This window comes from Agelaius phoeniceus, chromosome 21, assembly GCF_051311805.1.
Source record: "Agelaius phoeniceus isolate bAgePho1 chromosome 21, bAgePho1.hap1, whole genome shotgun sequence".
Classification (NCBI taxonomy): Eukaryota; Metazoa; Chordata; class Aves; order Passeriformes; family Icteridae; genus Agelaius; species Agelaius phoeniceus.
This window is the reverse complement of record NC_135285.1, coordinates 9,044,108-9,068,740: the sequence shown is the minus strand read 5'-3', so window position 1 is coordinate 9,068,740 and position 24,633 is coordinate 9,044,108. Positions and strand designations below refer to the sequence as shown.

Below are 24,633 nucleotides of genomic sequence, written 5' to 3'. Positions count from 1 at the left end.
TGTGCGGGGCCGGGCACGGGCACAGGGACGGGGAGAGGAGCAGGCACAGGCACGCCGCTGGGCCGGGCAGTCATCTGGCAAAAGCCCCGATCTGCCGCGCCGCACACGCTTTTTTTCTTAAAACAATCCCCCCGCGATGTGCGGGGCTGGGGGAGAGCGGAGCGTCACGGGAGGGTGCGATGGGAGGGAAAGGAAGGGGGAAAAGGGGATGAGGAGAGGGGGAAGAAAAGGGGGAATGAGGAGAGGGGGAAGAAAAGAGGGGAATGAGGAGAGGGGGAAAAAAAGAGGGGAATGAGGAGAGGGGGAAGAAAAGAGGGGAATGAGGAGAGGGGGAATAAAGGAGGGGAATGAGAGGGGGAAAAAGGGGAATGAGGAGAGGGGGAAGAAAAAGAGGGGAATGAGGAGAGGGGGAAGAAGAGGGGAATGAGGAGAGGGGGAAGAAGAGGGGAATGAGGAGGAGGGAAAAAAAGTTTCTGCTGGACAAAGAGGCGCGGTGGCAGCGCGGGAAGCGCTGGGCGCGGTGGTGCCACCACGGGACAGGGACACGGTGATGCTGCGGGACCAGAGGGGATGCTCGGAACCCCAGGACAAGGCTGGAGGCCAGGAGGGCTCTCTGGAATTGGGGTTCCTGCGCTGTGAGGTCGGTGAGAGGGGCACACAGCCCAATGCCCTCCCACTGAATTAATTTTCAGACTGATTCCGATTCCAGCGCAGGGAAGTGGGGTTTGAACACATGGATGGGAAACCAAAGTAAATCCCAGCCTGAATTTGGGCGTGGTTATTAGCCAGGAGGTTAATTAGTGATGGGAAGAACCCTGAGAGACAGGAAAGCCCCTGCCTGAAGGCACAGGGTGGGTTGGGGACAGTGGCAGTGCCCGGACTGGGGACAGTGGCAGTGTCCAGGTTGGGGACAGTGGCACTGCCCGGGTTGGGGACAGTGGCAGTGTCCAGGTTGGGGACAGTGACACTGCCCAGATGGGGGCTGCCCCACACCTGGCTGGGCTGCTCAGGGGCTTTCCAGGCTTGTGCTTCAGGAAACCCCTCAAAATTTCATGGAGTTGATAGATTATTTTAAAATTAACTTCTATTTGTTTAAGAGCTTATTCATGGTCACAATCAGCTCCAGAAGTGGGGAGAGTGCAGCAGATGGCAGGGAAGAGTTCAGCCTGGAAGGGCTGAGATGGGCACAGCTGGGCCATCAAGTCCAGGGTACACTCATGCTCCACATTTCTCCTCCCAAAAGGGGCATTCCCAGCAAATCTTCAGGAAAAAAAGCACCACAGCACAGGCACCCTTCCAATCCCGCAGTCACTGCTCTAACCCAGGGAGGAGTTTCTGCCATTCCACATGGGGTGTGCAGCACAGACCCTCTGACGTGCCCAGCAACTCCCAGCCTCACACACCCACTGCACACACAGCTCCCAGCACGGGGAACCTCCCAAATCTTTCCATGGTTTCTGAATCATCTTGGTTTCTTTGTGCCCAGGACATCCTCCTCCCTCTCCACTCTGCTCGTGCATCTTCTGCAGATGCCTCAGCAGAGAACGGGGCTGTTCCTGCCCTCTCTGCAGCAGCGGGTCTGGGACAAGCAGGGGAGAGCACATTCCCAGCTGTGGATGGAGCCACAGGATAAATTTCACTGTTCCCTCCCCTCACGGGTCCCAGGGCTCACTCACAGACAGACTGGAGCTGCATTTCAAAGCCCAGCGACCTCAGCAGATTCAGGGAGTCCTGGCTGCAGAGGAAAGCCTGGAGACAAGTCTCACATGCAAAGCAAGAGATCAAAAACCAGGTGAAGAACCAGGGCAATACAAGTTGTAGTTATTTTCCAACTTCTCCAGGTCTGGAAAGGCTGGATTCAGCAGAGCCAAGTTCAACTCCCAGCTATGCTACAACCTCACCACGCAGCCACCTGTTTCTCTAGGGACTAAAAACCTCTCCTAAAGCTCAGCCCAAGGAGCTGAGCTTTATTTTCTGTAAAAAACATGAGGTGAGCAGACGGGGAGGATGCGACGTCCCTGCAGGCTCAGCCAGGTGAAGATCACCCTGTGGTTTTTCCTTTGGCATTTCCCAAGCCAGGGCTACCCAAACCAAACCCCAAAGCAGCTCATGGAAATTAGCATAGGAGACATTAAAGCTCGGCTTTAATTACAGATGTACCTGTTGGCAGAGGACAGGGCGGGTGCTGCAGGATCAAAACAGCTCGGGAGGGCCATTAGAAAGCAGCTTGGAGGCACTGAAATGTGGCCAAGCTGCCTGGGGTCCTGAGGAGCCTCTGTGAAAGCCTCAGTTAGGCTGGTGTGGTCACAGTCCCAGCTCCAGGCACGACAAGCACCCTGTTCCCAAACCAGGCAGGAATGGCTAAAAATACCCCCGTGTCTCGCTCATTGTTTCCATTCACTCATTAACGTGCTGAGAAGGCATCAAGTGCTCCATTTTAGCCACTGATGGAGGTGATGGCATCCCCATCCCAATCCCCATCCCCGTGATGGCCAAGCCCTGCTCCAACACACAATTCCCCCTCTCCCAGCACCATTCCAGCAGAAAATCTCACACCTCTGCACTTCTGGGGTGTGTTCCACCACGGGGGCAGGCAGGACAGGGGACAGCAGCCGGTCCCCACCCCTGTGCATGAGGGTGCTCCTTGCAGGGGTGAGCACGCTGATTTACACTCCCCTGGGTGTCTGGGGCTGGCCATCCCAGTGGCTTTTTTTGTTTCTGGGGGTCAGGCAGAGGCTGGGAGCTGGATTCCCACAGCACCAGGCTGGGATGTGTCTTCCCCCTCGGAATGAGCATCCGAGTGCAAACTGTGGTGAGGGGGGACAAGATTAATAATGCACTGAGCTGCCGGCCATAAATCTGCATGATTCATGGCCAGTGTGAAGGGTGATGGAGAAGGCCTTGTCCAAGGTCAGACAGCAGTCCCTGGGGATGGCCTGGGAACAGCAACAGCAGCCCTGAATTCCCACTCTGCTCCCAGCACCAAGCCTGGGCCAAATCTGGATCTGCTCAGCACGGGCACGTGCATTTGTTGTGTCTGCTGCACATCCTTGAGGAGTTACAACCAGAGGCCCAACGCTGCAGCTATTCCAGCAAGGCTCCAGGAGAGCTCAGCAGATCAGAAAGTCAACAGCATGAATGAGCTGCAGGAGTATCAGAGCCAGCTGCTGCCTCAGCTCTGCTCCACACCTCTGCTTGCTGGGCTGCCACAGCTTCCAGCACCTCTGGCAGAGGTGCCAGAGCTGGGGTGCCCATCCCAGCGCCCCCAGCCTTGGTTTCTGCTCTGGCTGCTCCCTGTGTGTGGCTCTGGTGCTGCCAGCCCTTTGCTGGCTCTGTGGTGCACAAGGCTTTTGCTCCAAGCCACCAGCAACAGGTTTTGTCCCTGCGCAGCAATGCGGGCACTGAAAGCATCCCGAGGCAGATGTTTCTGTGACCTCTGACCCAAGACTAATGTTTTCCTCTCTGCACTGAGCTGCCATCTGCCACAGCCAGCACAGATGACACCCAGCCAGCACAGCTCCTGCGTGGCAGCACGGGGGCTTTGTTTAAATTCAGGATGCACAGCCCTGCACAAGCACAGCCCAGGCCGCGTCCCAGGGGTGTCCTGGATGTGGCATCACCCCCAGCTCACACCACCACTGCCCTCCTGCCAGGCCACAGCCTGTCCTCCTGAGGAATGCTGAGACTGTGGCAGGGCTGGAGGTAAAACCCACTCTGGGCTTAAAATGTACAAAAAACCCCAACAAGCAAAGTGGAAACCAGGTGTAAACCGGAGCACGTGCATGGGCTGTCCCCCATGCCCATCCTTTGGAGGGGCAGGTTCAAGGGACAGCCCCACACTGCAGGAGGGGCAGGGGGCTGGTGGGGACCCCCATCCTGGCCCCTGGCCCCACATCCAGGCTCCCTCTTATCTGCTCTGCTATCACCCAACCTCTTCCTCACCCTCAGCTGCTGGAAGCATCAACGGCCGTGGTTGTTTTCCCCAAGGTCTGAGCAGCGTGGGAAAGATGAGCAGGGCAGGCTCAGGTCTTTACTGAAGCACCATTTTGGGGGCACTTGAGACCAATGGGACCAGGACACTCCCTGGTGCTGGGTGCAGGGTCTCCCACCACGGGGAGAGGCTCCCACCCCGACAGGCTGGGCTGGGGGATGCCATTCTCTGCTCCTGTGGCTCACAACAGCCACCTCAGATGAGCCCCAGAGTCTCAGGCAGAGCCACCCCAGCACAGAGAAGGTTCAGGAGCACAACTGTGACCTTGAGTGGTGCAGAGGGTCCCCCCTTGGGACCTTCACACCCCCAGAGCCCCGTGCAGCAGCAAATGTGCTGTGTGACCTGTGGGTGGCTGTGCCAGCGTGGTCGGGACCCCTTGGAGCGAAGCAGAGCAGGACACTCAGATTTCACATGTTTGCTGGCAACAGCTGAGGGAAGGAGAACCAGCCCTCAGGAGAGCCTCCCTTGGCTGCACAGGAGCCCAGAGCAGCACAGGCTGCTCCAGGTGCAGAGCAGTGACACAGCCCTGCTCCTCTCGGGGTAACCGTCACCCCCGGGCTGGCAATGGCAACCACAGCCCCACAGCTTCCCCTGTGCCCCAGCAGCTGCACGGCCCAGGCAGCAGGGCCCCTGCTTTCCAGCAGGCTGCCACACACAGGAGTCACCTTTCCAGTTGTGCCAGTGGCTCCCTGCCTGGCACGGCCTGGGAGCAGCACCCCAGCTCTCCCCTGAAGTCACACCCTTTCCTGTAAGACACGCTTGCTCATGCCAGCCCAGGGAACCCTGAGCTCCCCTGGCTGTAATCTGACCAGAGAAAAGGCCAGTGCTTGGGGATATGTCTCCCTGAGAGAAGAAACCTGCTTCTTACTCCAGCTTATTAATTCTTGTTCCACTGCCTCCCCAAGGATCCCTCCCGTGATGCATGAAGCAACAGGTGCCTACTGTGGTCTGCAGGATGGCTTCCTGCCCTGGAAACATCCTGCTGGCACAGGAGCACACTCTGGAGCCAGGGAGGTCTGGAAAACAATCCTGCTGGGGAATCAGAGCTCAGGACCTTGGTCTCTGCCCCAACCTCCTTGCCTGGTATCACCAAGAGCACTCAGAAGGAAATTGGTGCAGGGAGACAAGGAATACATTTGGGTGCTGCCCTGACCTCCCTGGAGCATGTGGGGCTGTGGATACTCCCTGTTCCCAGGGGCTGGGGGGCTGCTTGAGCCCCCTCTGGCTCCACACCTCACCTGCAGCTTTGCTTGGTGGTTCCTGGCACGTGTGGCTGGTAACAACCCAAAGGCTTCACCACAGCTGCCAGGAGAGCCATGGCACAAAGGCAGAGCTGCCCTCACCCATGTGGGGCTGGTAACAACCCAAAGGCTTCACCATAGCTGCCAGGAGAGCCATGGCACAAAGGCAGAGCTGCCCTCACCCATGTGGGGCTGGTAACAACCCAAAGGCTTCACCACAGCTGCCAGGAGAGCCATGGCACGAAGGCAGAGCTGCCCTCACCCATGTGGGGCTGGTAACAACCCAAAGGCTTCACCACAGCTGCCAGGAGAGCCATGGCACAAAGGCAGAGCTGCCCTCACCCATGTGGGGCTGGTAACAACCCAAAGGCTTCACCACAGCTGCCAGGAGAGCCATGGCACAAAGGCAGAGCTGCCCTCACCCATGTGGGGCACCCTGACTGGATGAGGCACCCTAAAGCTGCCCCGGTGCCAGCACAGCCCCACAGAAACCTCCAGCAGCCACGATGGAGCTCCCAGTACCAAAACCCAGCTCAAGACCTAAGTGGTGGTTTTTTAAGAAGTCTCATCCAGGTCCTCCTTTATTAAACACTCTGGGACACCAGCCTGGGAAAAAAGCAGAGTTTCACACAGGGAGGTGGTTGGCAAAGCAGCAGGTTACTCCAAGTGACATCAGGTTAATAAAGCAAGAGCAGATCTCCATTCTTGTTTAATTAAAAAAGCAAACTGCAATCCCAAGTCTTTGATGTGTTTTTTTTTTTTTCTCTTGTTCCATTTCATTTTTTGACCTAGCCCAAGTCATCTAATTGAGATTTTAAGATCCAGACTTTCATCTGGAGAGAAACTAAAGGAATTCCCAAAGCTGGATATACTCGTGGACAGGAGTGGGGAAAAAACATGCTAGAGCCCTGTTCCTCCTATGAAGGAAAAAAATGCCTTTGTTTCTTAAGCAGACATTAGTCAGGACAGTTTGGGAATCAAAGTTCCCATTGTAATGAAAAACAATATAATCCCATTACTAAGCAGAGTGGCCAGGCTATTCAGGGGTGGTATCTGGCTACCTGGGAAGGAGCTGCCTTTCAATGCAGCTTCATTCACAACAAACATGAAAGATGTCGAAGGAAGAGCCCAAGACAAAACTCGCCCCATTCCCACCCTCAACAATGGCTGCTATGAAATATTTGTTTTCCCCAGTGGATGTTTTTTATATCCTCTGCCAGTGCAAAGCTGCACAGCCCCATTGTTTGTGGGAGCCCAGCTCACTCTGCTCACCCTGGCCCCTGCTCCTGCTCTTGCATTTATGGGGTGACCATGAAGGATGGATTCCCAGGGAACACAGCCTGGGCTGGGGCTGGCACATGGTCCCATCACCCACCTGTGTGACACTCCTGGGGCAGGTCCCCCAAGGAGCCCCCACAGTGCCCATCAGACACTGGAACAGCACCCAGCCCCTGTGGCATCTGAGAACACCCCCTGTGCAATCGCTCCCTGCTTTTGCCCTCTAAATATGTGATGTTCTTTAAGCCAGCAGAAGAAAAAGTCAGAATCTGGGGGAGATAAGGAGTTTCTACCTCCACAGGCTGCCTGCCAGCCCAGCATTGCCTGAGCTCACTCCTCCCTCACCACCCTTTTTGGGGTAACTGCTGGTTTTACCCCGCTCTGGACCCAGCACTGGCTGCCCATGCAGGTTGAATTCACTCTGCTGTGCTCTCAGAGCTCTGGCACACACACAGCCCCAGCGTCACCATCTCACTCAGTGATGATGGACTCCCTCTTTTTTCCCCTTTCCCCCTCAAACCAAGTTTTGGCTAAACATCACACTGCCCCAGAGCCAAATATGGAAAACTCCCACTCGTGACCCCACCATCCCACTCGTCTAATCCCAAACTTCAAACCTACGATTAGGATCTGAACAGCCACCAAAAGTTTAAACAAGCTAAATTTAGCCCTGATATTTATAAACAAGGAGGAGAGGGGGGTTTTGCAGAGCGCACGGGTGCCCCGTGGCACAAAGCCAACCCAAAGCCAAAGAAATTCCTGCTGCGGACATTTCAGCGGGATGGGGAGTGGGCAGAGGTGGCAATGGCCAGACAGGGATGGCTCCAGCTCCCCTCAACCTCACAGCCATGGAGCTGCTGGTCTCCCTTTGCAAGCAAAAGCCCCAGAAATAGTTACCAGCAACAAAACTCTTGCCCACTTGGAAACCATGTGCTTAAGGAGCCGAGAGCGGACGGGTATCAGCCCCTGGGATCTGCACCCTGGGATTTCTGCTGCTGCCGAGTTTAACCAAGGAAACAGCAGAGAGGGAGGGAAGCCTGTGCCTCCTCTGACACCTTTTGCCGGCAGAAATCCCTGTGTCAACATGACGTCCTCGCCGAGGGAGCAGGACAATGGTGGCGGCTCTGCCCTCCGGCCGCAGCCCGCATTCCTGCCCCCCTCCCCTGGAAACCCCCCTTTTGTGGGGAGCAGCAGGCCCTGTGAAAGGGCCGTCTGTCGCCCTGCCTTTTGACTTGGAGGTCTGTGTCTAACATTTTAATAGGGGCTGGGGGCCGGGGACAGCCCCTCCTCTGTCCCTGCCGCTCCCCCGTGGGGTCACTCTCCCAGCCCGCCCCAAAGCATCCCAGAGGACAGGCACATTCCTCCACCTGCTCCAGAGGAGCCAGCCCATGGCTTCACCAGCCAGGAGAGCCTTTGGGAGGGTCTCATCCTGTTCCACTCAAGCAGGGATGCTCCAGCAGGGTGGGAGTGCTGGGGACATGCTCTCCTCCATGGCTGCAGAAAATTCCTTAGAATAAACCACAGGTCACTCACAAATGCTCAATCCCCAGGCAGTGATGCCAGCAGGGAGTGTGTGGCCCTTGGGGTCCCCATCACCCTGCTGACAAAGCCAAAAGCCACAGTGCCAAAGGCTCCGTGCCCTGCTCCTCTTGGGGACAGGTGTGACAGGCACAGGTAGCATCACATCACATCACACCACAGAGGATGAGGAGGCACTGGCAGCAGGATGCCAAACTCAGGCCTGACAACAGATCCTGCACAGCCCAGAGGGCAAAGCAAAGCTGGCACTGCCACTCTCAGCCATGGTGAGTTTAAACCAAGCCCAAAGGCACAGGTTGCCCACCCCTGGGTGCCCCTGTGGCACCCAGCCCTCCCAGCCCACTTGCCTGCAGGGTGCCCCTTCTATTAAATAAGGGCAACATTATAGCATCATTAAAACTTAATAAATCCATTTCCCATATAAATACCATTAAATCCAGGTTTTGGGGAAGGGAATTAGGGTGAAAACTTGTTAAAAGAAAATTACTTCGGCGCAAATAAATTTTTGCAACTTGACTGAGCATGAAAGTTTCCCATTAAAATGCGACTCGGCTCCCTTTGCTGGAAATGTGCAAGAGCCTAATAACCATGGCCTAAACATTAACTGTTTAACTGGCTTTTCCAATATTAACTCCAGGCTGCCACGGGGGGAAGGGGAGGACGTGACGGGTGAGGGCTTAAAGCAGACATTAATTACTGCAGTGTGAGGGAGGCACACCCTGAGCTCACCAGCATCCTGCTCCCATGGCACACACACTGGGATTTTGGGTTTGTTCTGTGCAGGGCCAAGAGTTGGACTCAATGATCCTTGTGGGTCCTTCCCAGCTCAGGGTGTGCTGGGATTCCCAACAGAGCTGGTTTCGGGTATGGCTGGGTTGAAGCACAGCATGAATTCTGCTGATGTGAGCAGGTAGGCATGAGCTGGACTCAGTGATCATTGTAGGCTCCTTCCAACTGAAAATATTCTTTTTGGAGGCAGAGCTCCCCATATAGCCCAGCCAAACATCTCTCCCCCATCACCAGCACCTCACAGAGGTTTAATTCCTGCATCTCTCACACCTAGCACTGCATTTACCAATGGGAACCTCCAGCACCATCGGGGTGCCCAGAGCAGCTGTGGCTGCCCCCGGATCCCTGGAAGTGTCCCAGGCCAGCTTGGGCAGGGTTTGGAGCAACTGGGCCAGTGGAAGGTGTCTCGGCCCATGGCAGGGGTTGAACAAGATCTTTAAGGGTCCTTTCCAACCCAAACTATTCCACAGTTCCATGATCACCCTTTTAACCACCAGCAAATTGCTTGAGATATCTGGAACCCCAGCACCATCCTGTACCACAGACCTGCCCATGGGGAGGTGACAGGAGAGGACCTGACCCACCAGATGTGCACGAGAGGAAGGCAGAGCCCAGGTGTGGGTGTCCAGGTGTGAACAGGCACCATCACACCTGGCCAGATGATCAGGAGTGGAAGCAGCACTGAGCTGCTCTGCCAGCACAAGGTGTTAAACCCTGGGGAGTTCCCAGGTGGGCACCTCTAACCTCCAGCCATGGTCTGGAGTCACTGGGACCAGCAGGGTGCTGCAAAGACCTCCCCACATCACACACAGGAGCTCTGCTATAAAATCCAGTCAGCAGGGCCTGACCCTCACACCTCTCTGCTCCTGGGTGCCTCCACACTCAGACACCCAAGAAATCCAAAATCCAGCCTGTCCCTTTGACACCAGAGCAGCATTTCTGTCCTTATTCCAGAACTCTGGCTGCAGCAAATCCAGGCTCATGAGGGCACCCTGCAGCAAGGCAGCATCAGGGACCGATGGGATTTGGGCACAGCTGCTGGGATGGGGGAGATGCAGCACCACCCTTCAGGCTCAGCACCACGTGCCAGGGGCATGTAATGAGATGAAAACACCATTTGGGGAGAAACTGGAACCATCCCAAACCATCGCTTCTCCAGACTGCTGGTCACAAAGCAGAGCTGCAGGGTAGCCCAGCTCGGGGAGTGGTGAGTGAGCAGCCCAAGTGCCCCTTGGTGCTGCCCCATCCCGGGCAGCAGAAGGAGCCTGGCAGGTCCTCAAGGATGCCTGCACACAGCCCTGAGTGCAGCAGGGGACCCTGAGTCCCTTCTTGGCCACTGGGAAGAAGGCAGGACTCAACCAAGACCCTACAGCAGGTCTGCTTTCCCAGGGGGCTTTAAGTTATATCCCAGAGGCTCTTCCCCTCTGCAGCCCCAACAGATGGTGCAAAACCTTCACCTGGCAGCATGTTAACCACAGAGAGGTCTCCATCCAGATCCAGAGCTCACCAGCTCTCCCTAAGTGCACCCTGGGGCTACTCCCTCGTTAAACACGCCGATGCTCTATAAAATTCACATTCCACTCATGTACACACGCTGCCACCACTTGGGACACCAACCAACACGAGCAAAACAAGGGTCACCACACCTCCAGGCCTGGAAAAAGCAGGTTAATTTCCAAACAATGTTATTTTAAAACTTGCTAACTGCCTCCTGATGATGTTGTCCGAGCCCTTAATTGGTGAATAGCCTGGTGTAGCAGTGACTTATACGTGTCACCCTCATGCTACATACAATAAACCATAATAGCCTGGGAGGTGAGGCCAGGTGTGAGGTATCAGCTGGAACAAATGGACGTGTTGGGGCTGCCAGCAGAAAGGAGGACAGCGAGTCAGGTGTTGAGATGGAAGAGATTTTGGTGGAATAAAACATACCCATGCCATGGAGTGAGTGACCTGCAGCCCCAGGGAGCAGAGCCCCGTGCGCTGCTTCACACCACGAGACCATGGAAAGTGAAGATGCCCCTGCTCACTGCAGAGGACCTTTAAAGGTCCTTTCTGGCCCAAACCATCCTGTGAGCACACAGCTTGAGTCCCTGCTGGGGAATAGCCCCACTCATGTGAGGTGATGAGCACCACTGTGAGTTCCTGACCCCCTCTGCATCACCCCATCTCTCCTGCTCATCTCTGTGCTGTGGGACCTGCTGAGATATCTCCTCTCAAACACTTCCCATGCAGGACAACCCTCTGGCCACCACAGAGACAAACCAAGCAAAAAACCTCAGCCCAAGCAATAAAACCCCAAGGACACAGAGCAGAAGTGAGTGGGACCACCTGAGACAACTGACAACCACCGAGACACCTCGCAGGGACCAGAGACACAAAGAGATTCTCTCAGACAAGAACTAAAACCCCCACTGCTGTCCCAATGACCTCAGCAGCTGGGCTTCAGTTTCTATTCCACTGGAATCCGCAACAGGTGACACTTTGGTATTTTTAATCTCCCCTCTTACCCATTTCCACCTTGTTCTTTCCGAGAATGAGATCAGACTCCACAGAGCCAACAAGAGTTCTCAACATGGCTGAATCACTGCTCCTCTACTTCTTTAAGAGCTTCCTCTGGTTGATTGTTCAACACTCCACCCTCTTCCTCTCCAGCACCGAGACTGCATTTTTTCTTTGTTATTATTTCATGGAAATAACGTTGGGTTAAAGCACATGAGAAAAACCAAACCAGAAGGAAACTTCCGCCCTTTACAATGAGATAACAATGACTGAGCAGTTGAATAACTTGAAGGGCACAGAAACTCACAGGGCTCACATCACTCCTCTGCCTTCCTGGTTGTCTCCTGAAAGAGTTTTGAGCTAAAATAATCTCCTCTTCCCGCTATGGCCCCCTTCAGAATGTTTCTTCCCATGTTTCTGGCCCGCTGCCCATGGAAGCTGGTGGTGGCAATGGGCACCAGCTCAGGAGCCACTGCCCTGGCTGAACGACAACGCTGTGCTGATTCATAAACAGAGGAAGTACTTTAGCAAACTGACTTTTCCCCCTTTTCAGCACAAGCCCAGTGATTAATTTAACTTATTCTCTCCCTCTTCCATCTCTTTTGCTTCTCTGAGCAAGAGGAGAACCCAGGCACGGCTCCTCTGGCTTTAATGGTGAGAGGCTGGTGGGGCAGGGCTGGAAGCTCAGCCCTCTTTCAATGCCATCTGCTTTTAACTAGCAGAGCAAGGGAGGTCCTGGGAATAAATGTCACATGGCACAGGGAGCTAAAATCAGCCCGACTCATTTGCAGGGATGCCAGTCAAAACTAGGGTTATCCAACAGTCTAATTAGGAGCTATCACTAGAAGTCAAAAACGACCTCTTGGAAAAACCTTCTCATTTAGTCTGGGAAAATGCCTTAGTCCAAGGCAAGGGCCTTTTCTGGAATGCCACAGCTCCCCATCACCACGGAAACTCACACCAAGCCCTGCAGCAGCCACCAACTCCAGCCTGGACCTTTTAAAGTTCCAGCTCTGGGGCAAAAACACCTAGAGCCTTCAGCTGGGGTCTGTGCAAGACCCACAAACCTGCTGCTGCTCTTCCTGCACTGAAAGACCCAGATAATACCCTGCCAAGATGGAAAGCAGCTCCAAAGGAGCCTAATTAGGATGCTTCTGTCTCAAGCCCTCCAATCCAACACTTGGTCCCTGCATTCAATTAAAGCCCTGTGTGCCCTGCACCGCCTGGCAAAGGGACAAGCAAGATAAGACACCTGGAACTTGACAAACTATCTCTGTAAAATAATAAAGAGCTGAGAAAGCTCCTGGTCTTGCACTGGCAGTTTCCTTTCCGTAGCAGGGCTGATAACCTGGGCTTGGAGTTATCAGAGTGGCTCCACGTAACCCAACGAGCTCTGTCCCGCCACAAGTGCTGGGACACTCTTCCTCTGGAGCAGCATCCCCCTCGTACACTATTTATTTCACTCCACTTTCTAATTGGATTTGTGGGGGCAGCACAAAGGGGCTTTATGGCCAAACTTTGTTAAGTGCCAGGCCGAGCACAGATGTGGCCAGCAGCCAAAATGGTGCATTTCACGCAGGCGCCAAAGGGCAGTGCCAAGCTTTTCTGTGTCTGCTATCTTGTGCTCTTGGCTCTGCTTTGTTTAAGAAGCTTGCAAGCAAAGCTCCTCGTCAAGAGATATTCAAACAAAGTGAAAAACCAGGATTTTGCGAGCTGCTATCAGGTAATTTGGGAAGTTGCACCTCCTTCAGTCTGGCTGTACCTCCAGTATCTGCCCCCATCGCCCTGCACGGGACAAGAGCTTTCACACAGCCAGAGCACACACCTTGTGCTCCTGCAAAAATAACTCACACACGCTCACAAGGCATCTGCAGCCAAGAGAAAAGTGGTTATTCACAGCCAGCAACCAAGAACTTCTTTAAAGTTAACTTTTTCTCTTAAAAAAAAAAAAAACCAACCCACCCCGAGCCTACTTTGGAGGCTTCTCCAAATAGAGCTCGCACACATCAGATCTAATTAGATTCCATCACCATCTGCACATGAAATGTAAATCAGGAGTTGCAGAGACTTAAGAAAAAAAGGAAAGAATGACCACAAGGAAAAGGAGGGGTGTAAGGTTGGGGAGGGGGTGGAGGGTTGGGCATTCTGGGAAGCCATACATGATTAGTCACACAGCATTAATCTGCCTCCCTTAACAATAGCTGCCGAATTTCGACCGAATCCCAGCTGTCGCTCTTTGAATGAAAGAAAACAAGATTTAGAGCGTCAAGCGTTGGTAAGGGCTTCTGTGCAAAAAAAAGTGGCGTGCATTCATTAGTGCCTCACAAAGGGACCCAGCCTTTGTCCATTAAATTGCTCATGTGCCTGATTGATTTGCTGATTTATTTGCACCAAAGGGTTGGGGGGCTCAGCTTGGAGAAGGGGGCGGGAGGTGCCCGGCTACTGGGCAGAGTAACGGCACCCAGGCGGATTTGCAAAAAAGCAACACACATTGTCAAGGGAAACTGCCATTCAACAGGTTGGGATTGGAAATGCCTTCAGGTTCCTCCGCCGAGGACTTCCTATTTGGAAATTTGGGGTGGGTGGGAACGTCTCCCCGCCTGCTCGCAGCTCAGGCTGCGTTCAACAGGCAGAGGGGAAATCTGGCCGGAAAACAGAGCCTTGCCCATTCACATTTCTTTTATGGAATAGTTTTAAAAAGGGAGCTGGAGTCTTATTCATTTCTCTTGGTTATTGTTCCCTGGGAGCCTGGAGTGAATCGGCCATCGCTGCGGTGGGTCGGTTGGTCCTTCAAAGAGTCCCAACGCTTTACACATCCGTTTCCCCACAATCAGCTTGCAGAAAGACCCAGTCTGGGTGCCAGGTCCCACCAGGAACGCCAGCCTAGACCACAGCTTGGCACCAGCACTGGCAGGGCTGCAGGAGGAGGTGCCCTGCTCCCCTGGCGATGCCTCATCGGCCCACGGACACCACTGGGGCAGCTCCAGCAGCCAGAGCCATGCCGTGGAACCTCTCCTGAGTGTTTATTGGAGGTGTACCTGTCACCCTAGTGTGCAAGGGACTGAAAGGCAATGCTTCAGGGCCAGGAGGGAGTAGCTGGAAAACAGACAGACAGACAGCCTCCCTCCCCGCCTGACAGTCCAAGGAGCGCCGCAGGCTGGCCCTACCTCCTGCTCCATCAGCAGGGCAGTCTGCATAGGCTAACACCAGCAAAACATGGCCCTTTGCCCATGTTTTTCCACCCAGCCAGGAACAAAGCCCGATCCTGCCAAACTCGCGGTGACTCCTACACAAGCAGGTTATTCTTGCCACTCAAGGAAAGAAAACGCATCTTGCCCTATTAAATCCAGAGCCTTCAAAGCAAAGTCAACATGAATGTCAATAACTTTGGTCGGGGGAGATGAAAATCCTCTGGCTGTTCCATACTTACTGGCACACCTCCGTCCCGTTGGGAAAAGTTTCACACTTGCCCCCGTTGAGGCAGGATTCGGCAAGCTGCGAGCACCGTAAACCTGCAAACAGAGGGACAGCATTAGCCACAGCTCAGGGCCCCGGTGGCAGCAGGGGGGCTGCATCCCCTGGTGTCACCTGGGCTGGGGACAGGCTCGCTGAGACCCCCAGACCCCCTGTGCCTGCACAGCCTGGTGAGGTGGGGTCCAGCACCCGGCAGCCCTCGCCCGCAGGGTGATGGACGGGGCAGGGACTGTGTGGCCCCTGCGCTGAGAGGCTCACCTAAAAATAAACCCAGGGTGGGTTTGAGGGTAGGCTGTGCCTGCTCCTCCAGCAGGAGGACTGACAGAGAGCAGCCCCAGATCAGGCCCTTGACTGACAAATGCCATTTGGGAAAAAACATCCAGCCCGGGGCCCATTAGTTACCATAAGCTCGGTAACGAAATGAGTTGCCCGTCATAACTTGCTATGAGTAAAGGTTTCATTGTCTGGCCCTCAGAGCCAAATTCTGCAGAGTTACCACAGCAACTCGCTGAAAGTACCAGAATCGCTTCCGATTTCCACCCCGGCTCGCTCTTCCCCTTCTCTGCCCGCTCGCTCTTCACGGTAACTGCTTCTGCGACACGCGTGTGCAGCCGGGCCAGTTTCACATTGAGCGACTGCAGCTCCGCACCGCCACCGCCGCAACCCAGATCCTGCCCTGCACGGGTGCCGAGCGCACCGGATCACCCTGCCGGGGCTCCGTGTCCCACGGCACACGGGCTGGGGTGCTGGGCACCGCTCCGGCCGGGCGCAACTTTCTGCAAACTTCGCCTCTCACGGCTCCCAGCCCTGCTGTGGGAGCCGCACCGCTGCCTTCGCTCCCCAAAATCCTCTCAGGGCTCTCCGGAGGGGGCTACCAGCTCGGTCCCGGGGCAGGGGGGCACTGCAGGGTCCGGACCCCCTGGGATGGGCTGCTCCCCGCTCCGTCCCACACTCCCGGCCGCTTTAGGGGCTCTTTTCCCGTGCCCCGACCCGCTGCCCCCGACGGTCGCGCAGCGCTTTGCGGCGAAGCACCCGGACCCGCCCCGGAGGGGGGGCCCCGGGGGGCCCCGACTTTCAAGAAACAGGAAACCGAGAAAAATTTGCAAAACGGTCAAAAGCTGTCGCAGAACAGCAGCAGGAGCGCGGCCGCCCTGCGCGCCCCTCCGCCGGGCCGAGCCCCGGCTGCCCCGGCACCGAGCTCCGCTCCCCCCGACGGCAGCGAGCGCCGCTCCCCCGGCAGCTCCGGGCACCGAGCTCCGGCTCCCGGTGGCCCCGAGCGCCTCCTTCGGGACACCGAGCCCCGGCCCCGCCGCGCTCCCCCGCGCCGTCCCGGCCCCGGCTCCCCCGAGCTCCGGCCACCCCCGCGGGGCTCAGCCCCGCTCTCCCAGCCCGGTTCCGGTCCCGGTTGTCCCGCTGGCAACGAGCTCCGGTTCTCCCGCAAGAGCCGAGCCCAGTCCCGGCGCATCCCGCGGCACCGAGCCCCGGTTCCCACGCGGACCCAGCGCCCGGACCCCCCCGAGGGCGCCGCGCTCCGGTCCCGCCGCAGAAGCCGAGTCCCGGTTCCCACGGGAACCTCCCGGCCCGGACCCCCCGACGGCGCCGGGCTCCGGTGCCCGCCGCGCCCCGCTGCGCTCCGGTGCCCGCCGCTCCCGGCCCCGCTCCCGGCAAACTTCCTGCGGGGCGGCCGGTGCGGGGCCCGCGGCGGCGGCGGCCCTCACCTCGCGTCAGGGCGGGCAGCAGGAGCACCAGGAGGCCGGGCGCCAGGAGCCGCTCCATCCCGCTCTGCTCCCGCCGCTCACAGCCGCATAGATCCGCGGGGCCTCGGCCGAGCCGAGCCGGTGCCGAGCCGGTGCCGGTGCGGGTCCGCGCCGCCCCGCCGGGAGCCCCAAACACAGCGCGCCCGAGAGCAGCGACTCCGAACGCGGCGCCTCCCGCGGCTGCTCAGCCCCGGCGGGCCGGGCCGGGCGGCGGGGGGCGGGACGGGACGGTGCGGGGCGGGCCGGGCGGGACGGGACGGGAGGGGATGGGACGGGACGGGCGAGACGCTCCTCCCTGCCCAGCCCGGGGGGCCGCCGCCGGGAACCCCCTTCCCGCCACGGAGGGTCCCCGAGTGGGACGCGAGTGGGGCTGCGGGGTCCGCGCAGACCCTACGGGCAGCCCCGGGGCAGCCGCGTCCCTCTGTGCAGCCACCGGACACCCCCGGTGCAGCCCCCCGAATGCAGACACGGATGCACCGGGTGCAGCTCCTTCTCTCCGTGCAGCGTCCCCCAAACCCCTCAGGGCAGCCCCCCATTCCCAGGGCAGCTCCAGTACAGCTCTCACGTGCAGCCACTACAGAGCCCCAGCACAGCTCTGCGCGCCTGCATGCACCCCCACAAGCAGCCCCGCATTTCCCCAGTGCAGCTCTGGACACCCCCAGTTCAGCCCCCACCCCAGTATTGATGCAGCCCTCACCCGTGCACACCGTGCATAATCCCAGTGTCGCTCCTCCATGGTCCCAATGCAGTTCCTGCACAGCTTCCCCAGTGCAGCCCCCCCAGTCCCTGCACAGCCCCTGGGGCCGCAGTAGCCACTGAGTGAGCACAGGAGACCCCAGGCCAGCCTGACCCACGGTGTGTCCGTGCAAGGACCTGGGGCACACAAACCACGGGAATAGGGTGGCTGTGCTGGGGGACCAGGACAGGGACTGACCATCCCCTGAGTGCTGGGGAGCGCGGTGTGGGGCTCCCCTTCTGACCCCACCGGGACTCAGGTGTGTGCAGGTATGCGGAGCCATTTCCCACCCAGCTCCCCCGCAGGTGCCGGCAGCTGGGTCGGATGTTGTTTGTTTTGTGCTGTGAACTCATGAACTCCCAGGCAGAGCCTGGCCAGCCCCGTGCGCTGCCGCATCCACAAATAAACAAACACTCTGGGAGAAACGGGGAAGCCAAACCCAGGGGCAGCCCCACAACCCCCACGTGTGTGCAGGTTCCTGTTAGAGCAGTGGTGACAGGGGGTCCTTGTGCCCTCATCCCCAGAGCCCCACTCCTGCCCCAGCTGCCACTGGGCCACAATCAAGTTTGGAAAAAAAAAAATAAAAGCCAAGCTGGAATGCTCCACCTGAAATCCATCCAGGCCTTGAGCCCAGGGCAGGTTGAAGCCCTTAACAAGTGTTTGTGGGTGTCTCGTGCAAGCAGTGGCTGCAGGGGGTGCTCAGGGCTGTACCCACAGAGCGCCACTGATGGGAACAGCCTGCGTGAGGGTGCTTAAAAATGATGGTTCCTCATGAGCCCTGCTCAGCGAGGCTGCAGTGCCTGCAAAAGTCAGGGGAGCAAAAACTCAGTGTGGAGAATCTGGGGTACCAGCTCTTCCAGGGATGTGGGTAAAAATCCCATTGGACTCTTGTGTCTGCCTCAAGGCTGTTGGAGTGTATTGGATGGTTCTTTTACAGCTCCCAAACATGAGGACATGAAGGGATGGCTGCCAGCCTCTGGCTGAAAGCTTGGGAAAGAGGAAGGGGAAGGAGGATCAGCAATGGGTTAATGGGAAGGAGGTGACACTGTGGTCATCTGTGTCTCTCATCTCAGGGTACCTCTCCACCAGCCCTCGGGCTCATCCCATCCCATCCCATCCCATCCCATCCCATGCCAGCCCTGCTGTTATCCCACTGCTTCCTGTTGTAAACTATTTCCAGAGCAAGTGTGAAACAATTAAACAAACCGAAGGGCAGAGTCTGCTCACCAGATCAAAGGCGTGAGCCCTGCAGCGGTGCCTCGCTCCCGCGGCTCCCTCCTTCCCTGCTCCTCCTGCCTTCCCCACTCTGGCCTCTAAAGCAGTGCCCTGACTGGGGCTGGGGAGCCAGGGCCCTGTGTGGAGCTCGGTGCCACTCAGGGTCCAGGTGGCACTCAGGGTCCAGGTGGCACTGGTAGCCGAGCCCTGAACAATTCCGGAATGTGGGTGCTGCCTGTTTGATCCTCCCTGCAGACACAAGTATGGTGACAACAACTGGGCAGTGGGATGTGACCCCAGCTGTGCCACCACAACCTTGTCACCATCCTCAGCCTCGTCTGGAGGTGTGAGGACAGCCTGAGGTTCCTCCACTTGGGCATCCTTGGAGATGGAGACTCTGTGCTCTTTCTCCATCTCCCCCCTTTCCCCCTCTCTGTCAGAGCCCCCGGAGCAGGGAGCATCTCAGCTCCACTGCCTGGAAATACCGGCCAAAGCTTTGCCCGGGCTTGTTCTCCATGTGCAGAAAGCACCGTGCACTCAGCTCAGCTGTGCTCTGGGACTTGATCCCTGAGACTTGGGAGAGCCCCCCTACCCCTCCGAGCCATCATGGGCATGCCTGGGGACACGGGGCTGTCAGGGTGCCCTGCCTGTGCCACCTGGGGATGCAGAGGTGGTGATGCTGAGGGCTGTGCAGGGTGCTGGAGACACTGCACAACCCTGTGTCCCAGGCTGCTCCTGGAGGTGCTGGGCTGGAAGGGCACATGGGGAGGCAGGGGTGAGCCCTGGCCCTGGGTTTGCTCCGTGGCTGGAAGGGTCTGTGTGGTGTCCACAGCATAAACACAGCCAGACCGGGCGTGCGGCCGCGCAGCCGCGTCGCCTCGTCCCCCGAGCACAGCAGGTCAAATACATCTATTTATTGCCATCACCCCGGGGCTCTGTGACCCCGCAGCTCTGGGGCTCTGCTTGGGGAAAAGGCTCTGCTAGGAGGGAGCTAAAAGGGTCCTCTGTGGTTTCCCATGGAAGCCTGAACACGAGGATGGCTCCTCCAGCCAGGCGCTGCTGCGGGATGTCCCGATTTAATCTGGTACCATCCTTCCCCTGGTACTGAGGGATCTGCTGCAAGATCCTCGTGGGGAACCTCCTCAAGTTTCCTTCTCCCAGACGCCTCCTCCAGAGACTCCTACCAGCAAAAGTAAAATAGGGAGGAAGGCTGAAGTCAGCGCCCAGCATAAATCTTTTTGCAATAAGAGGTGAATAAGACATAAATCCAAAGAAACTTTTTCTTTTGAGTGGTCTTCAGGGGTTAAAAATAATGGGATTTTAGGTCCTTTTAAAAATAGTGTTTGTAAAAGGCTTTAATAGAAACCTTGGCAACTGTCCATGTGATTAGTGATTTAAAAACATGAAACCTCCACACATGTTTAAAAGTTTTAATAAGTTAAAATTAAATGAGTGAAACTCTGGGAATATTTTTTTGTTACTGCAAGCTAAGAAAATCATGTCCGTTAAGCAAAACTTAATACAAATATAAACAGGTAATGCACATCTGTAAATTATTTTCATGTCTCCAGGGGCTGGAAAAAAACCTAAGTGAGACCAGCATTCTTATATATATTTTGCCTTGACAGCTCAGGAAAAAATTTGCCAAAAACCAGAGTTAGAGCACTGGGCTGGCGTGGGAAAGTTGGTTTAGTGAGAAATTTGCCCGAGGCTATTTAAATAAAAACAGGCGTTTTTCTTTAATGGCAAATGCCTGTTAAATACAACCAAGGCGGCTTCCAATCGCCTGAGTAACTTGTGTGCCTATTCCTTCTTGACACTTTCATCTCTTTATCATCACAATCAATATTTTGCTCTTATACCTTCGGTGCAATAAAAATAAGACTGATAAGGCAGACATCAAACTGGATCTCTCCTGCTTTCCCCACCGTGCTTGGCTTGGCATTGCTCTGCCTCCTGGATTTTGGAGTAGCATGGAGGGTTAGCCCTCCTCATGCTGGTACATGCACCCCCACCCTCCCTCATGCTCTGAAAAAAACTAATTTTTAGTAATTAAGTGTGAATCAAAGCAGGTAGAGCATCCTGGAAAGTCTGAGCAGATAAAAATGCACTGGTCATGGAGTCTGCGAGGTAAAACTATCCCCAAACTTCCCCATAACGGGATTAAGGCAGGATTCTCTGGGGCACCAGAGATAAGAGGCTGGATTTGCAAGAATTGCCGAAATCCTGATTCGTTTTTATCTTACCTTTCTTAAAGAGCTGAGTGGAGCATTGTGCCTGAACAGTCACAGGTTAAACCACACCGAGCGCCATCCCTCTGCCACAGTGCTCTGGCATCACATGCTCATGGAGGATGACTTTCCTACTTTCCTCCCGCCAGTGCAGTGGGATTTGGTCCCATCAGGATGTCCAGGGCTGGGATGGGACAAAGGACAATCAGTCCTTGCTGCCATGGGCAGAGATTGGTGCCATGTGTGTCCCTGCCCTGGCACAGCTCCTGCACTGGGCTTGGCACCCGCTGAGTTTTCCTCCTCACGGGCTGCTGAAACTGGTTTTAATTGCAGGATTGCTCCTGGCCATCATTTCTCAGTGTGTAAAGTCAGCTCAGGAACTCTCACCCAGGGATTAGAGACAGGCGGGAAGACGTCCCCAAGGAGCAGCTTTGCCTGCACCGTTTGTACCTGGGTGAAAGGTGCTGCTGGGGAATTGCGCTATAAAATCTGTGTCATATTTAAAATAAAATGTCTTTATGGGCTGTGAGGGGAGAGCAGGTGCTGGGCAGGCATTGCTCAGCCTGGCCCTGGCCCCTTGGTCCCTGTGCTGTTCCTATCCACCTCCATAAAACAACTGAAACATTCTCTGTTGTGTAAACAGAGCCTGCTGGGGTTTATGGGGCTGCGAGTGACAATGTGCTTGTCCCCAGGCCCGTCCCAACCACATGGGCTGCTGGAAATGCAGCTCTCTCTGTCCCTGCTCCCTCCATGCTTGTTCATGCCTTTGTCTGCACCCTGGTGCTGCAGACCCTGTGTGTCCCCCTCCTGTGCCTCGATTCCTCAGGGTGTCACAGGCACCCAGCTCGGGGATGGGGACAGCTCTGCACACCACAGAGGAGATGCAGGGGGTGACCCTGACTCTCTGGAGTGCAGACCCCAGTCCAGCTTTGTCCTGGTGCTGGGGACATGTGGGACATATTCGTATTTCATGTGCATCTTCCTTCAAGGCCATGCATTCTTTGCTTTTTCTTCCATTCCCCCTTTTCCTGCCGAGGCAGTTTTCATCACCTCAGCAAGTAAATTGCTCGCCGGAGTGTGTGGAAGGGCCAGGATCAAACCTCCTCTGATATCTCCATTAAATAATCGAAAACCATCGCTCACAGCAGTGAAAACCCAAGCGTGATTCTCTGTGCACAAGCCCAGGCATGAACCTGATACTGGATTTCTGGACCGTGGTGCAATGCCAAGCTCATCCAAGTCACGCTGGCATCCCCACAGTTTCACCCTCTCTGTGCTGCTGGGATTTGCCTCTCCCGGGGCTCATGCTCAAGAAAGACGTCATGCCATGTGGACACTCGCCCCGCAGAGGTTTCGGGCAGGTTTTCTGGGAGACACCACTCACAGAGATCTGGGCGTGCCCCTTCTCGCTGTGCTGCCCCGGGGGGCTGCGCTGCAGGGTCCTGGGACGCCACTGATACCAGCAGGGAGTTTCAGGGGTAGTTCAGTGCCAGCTCTGTTCTCACAGCTCTGGGATTTGGGACTCCTGTGCCGGGATGAAGACAGCTGAAATTCTTAAGTGGTTACAAAATGAGAGTAAAAAAGGATTTTCTGCACCGCAGCCTTTGCTGATGCTCCATTCACGGGCACTCCCACCCGCCGCCCCCTCTTTCCTTCCTCATGGAAACGGGAAGGCTGGGAGATGTTTCACTTTCCAGAAGGGCTGCAAAGCAGTCCTTTGCCCCCTGAAACACACACAGGGAGGACCACACATCGTCTGCACTGGTGCAGGGTGTGCTGGCTGCTGCACTCTCAATGGCAGCCCTGTGCTGGGGTGCTGGGGGTGCTCCTTTGTCCCCCCCTGCCATGGCTGGGCACATGTGTGAGCGCTGCTGTCGGGGAACGCTTCCCACCCAGCTCTGACCTTGGTGCCTCCCAGCAAAAACACCTCCTGGAGAGGGGCCAAACACAATAGCCAGTTCCTTCTACTCCCTTCCTTCCCAGGCAGCCACATTATCACAGGGCTCGGCCGCGAATCAAAGCCAGGCACACGAAGACGGGAACCAGGAGAAATCAGCCCAAAGATGCCATTTCCTCTTGGAGAGCGGTGGCTGCGGGGCACAGGGTGTCCCACCACAGCCTGACAGGGAGGGAGAACCCCTACAAACCATTCTTGGGGTACCCAGGAGCTGCAGGAACCCCCTGTCATGCCCTGGGCTGGGGCACTGGGGATCCCCTGCCCGGTGCTGGCTGCAGGGTTTGGTGGTGCCACAGCTGGTTCCAAAGGGTTTGGAGGAGCCTCAGAGCCCATTCCCAGACCTCTGCTCACAGGCAGCTCTACGTGAGAGATTTCTTTGCCAGAAAATCCTGGTGGGTTTTCACAGAATCACAGATGAGTGGGAAGGGACCCGTCAGGATGATGGAGCTCAGTTCTGGAGCCCGTACACGATTCTGTGAAAGATGGTATCAAAAGCTTTGCTGAAGTTCACAATGATTACATCTACTGGCTTTCCTAGGTAACTATTGTTTTTCTTTAGCTTTAGGCTGAAAAATAAATCTAACTACAAGTCCCTGCGATGCCAGAATCCTTTGTCTCCCCTTCACAGGGAGAGGTCACTGCTGTTTGGTGAGGCTGCTGCCTCTCAGGGGATGGGGGCTCAGGGTTCCCTGGCTGTTCTCCCTCTCAGGGGATGGGGGCTCGGGGTTCCCTGGCTGTTCTCCCTCTCAGGGGATGGGGGCTTGGGGTTCCCTGGATCTTCCTCCTCTCAGGGGATGGGGGATTGGGGTTCCCTGGCTCTTCCCCCATGCACAAGGACAGGGTGTTTGCTGCGGGCACAGCCCGGTGGCACGGGCCGGCCGTGTGCCGTTCCACCCCCGGCAGCACCTCCGCCTGCGGGTGGCGGGCTGGGAACCGGCCGGCCGGGAGATGCCAGCAAGGTGTGATCCCTCCTCTGCCGCCCCGAGCCGCCGACTTCAAAGCCCGGTGACCTTTCAAATGCAGCAGCTCCCGCGCAGGGCGGGGAGATTCCCAGCCGGGGAGGAAGCAGGGACTGTAAGAGGGAAAGAAACCACACACACCTGGAGCCCAGGATGGATGGGACCGACCCCCTGTCCCAACACATGGGGACAAGGTGATGCTGCCTGGTGGGACCCACGTGCCACCACCAGCTCCCCACTCCTGGCAGGATTTTATGCCTTTGGAGTCTGCTCCTGGCACAGCTGGGCTGGGCTGGTGCTGTCACCTGGACTTTGGAGTGCAGAGGCTGCCGAGGGTGGTGGTGTCCTGCTCTGGCACCTGGCTGAGCTGTGCCCCTGTGGCACTTGGCTTCTGCCAAGGCCTGGATGGAGCCATGGCCCTGCCCCATGGAGCAGGGAGCTGCAGAAGCTGCAGGACCGTGCTCCCACGGATGTCCAGCAGCATAAACACATCAAAGCGTGTCCTGATGGCAGCGAGTAAACAGGAAGGGACAGAAACACAAACACGGCTCCTCGCAACTGGCGGGGGAGAAAAACAACTCTCTCTCCAGGCGGGAGAAGCTTTGCTGCCCGCTCAGCTGTGACCCCGTGGAGAAATGAGCCAAATGAGCCAAATGAGCCAAATGGGCCAAAAGGGCCAAAAGGGCCAAAAGGGCTTGGGGCCACCTGCTCCAAATGCTGTTGGGTGGGTGGGTGGCTGTGGGGGGCTGAACCCTGCCAGGGGGGCTGCAGGGGTTGTGGATGCCCGTGTGCCCCTCGCTGCCCATGCATACCAGGCCATTGTGCTCGGTGCTCTGAGCAGAGTGGATTTGGGAGAACTGGTGGAGACGGGGCTGAGCGGGATGGCGGCAGCACGGGGTGTTGCAGGCTGCTGCCTCAGCCGCTGCCTCCCCGGAGCCCAGGCCGGTTCCCAGGGCTGCCCCGC

The 24,633-nt window shown here is 56.6% G+C and overlaps 1 protein-coding gene across 2 annotated transcripts in view; it reads right to left on the bottom strand.

Annotated features, from left to right (window-relative positions):
- The window catches only part of NOTCH1 (notch receptor 1), a 42,879-nt gene extending 26,132 nt beyond the window's left edge, over positions 1-16,747 (bottom strand). For both annotated transcript variants that reach the window (XM_054646428.2, XM_077189140.1), the window contains exons 1-2: positions 16,533-16,747; positions 14,771-14,852 (exon numbers count right to left, since the gene is read on the bottom strand). In XM_054646428.2, the coding sequence (XP_054502403.1) occupies positions 14,771-14,852; positions 16,533-16,590 (140 nt within the window). In that variant the 5' untranslated portion in view covers positions 16,591-16,747. The remainder of the gene's footprint in view (positions 1-14,770; positions 14,853-16,532) is intronic.
- Positions 16,748-24,633: the final 7,886 nt, after the last annotated feature.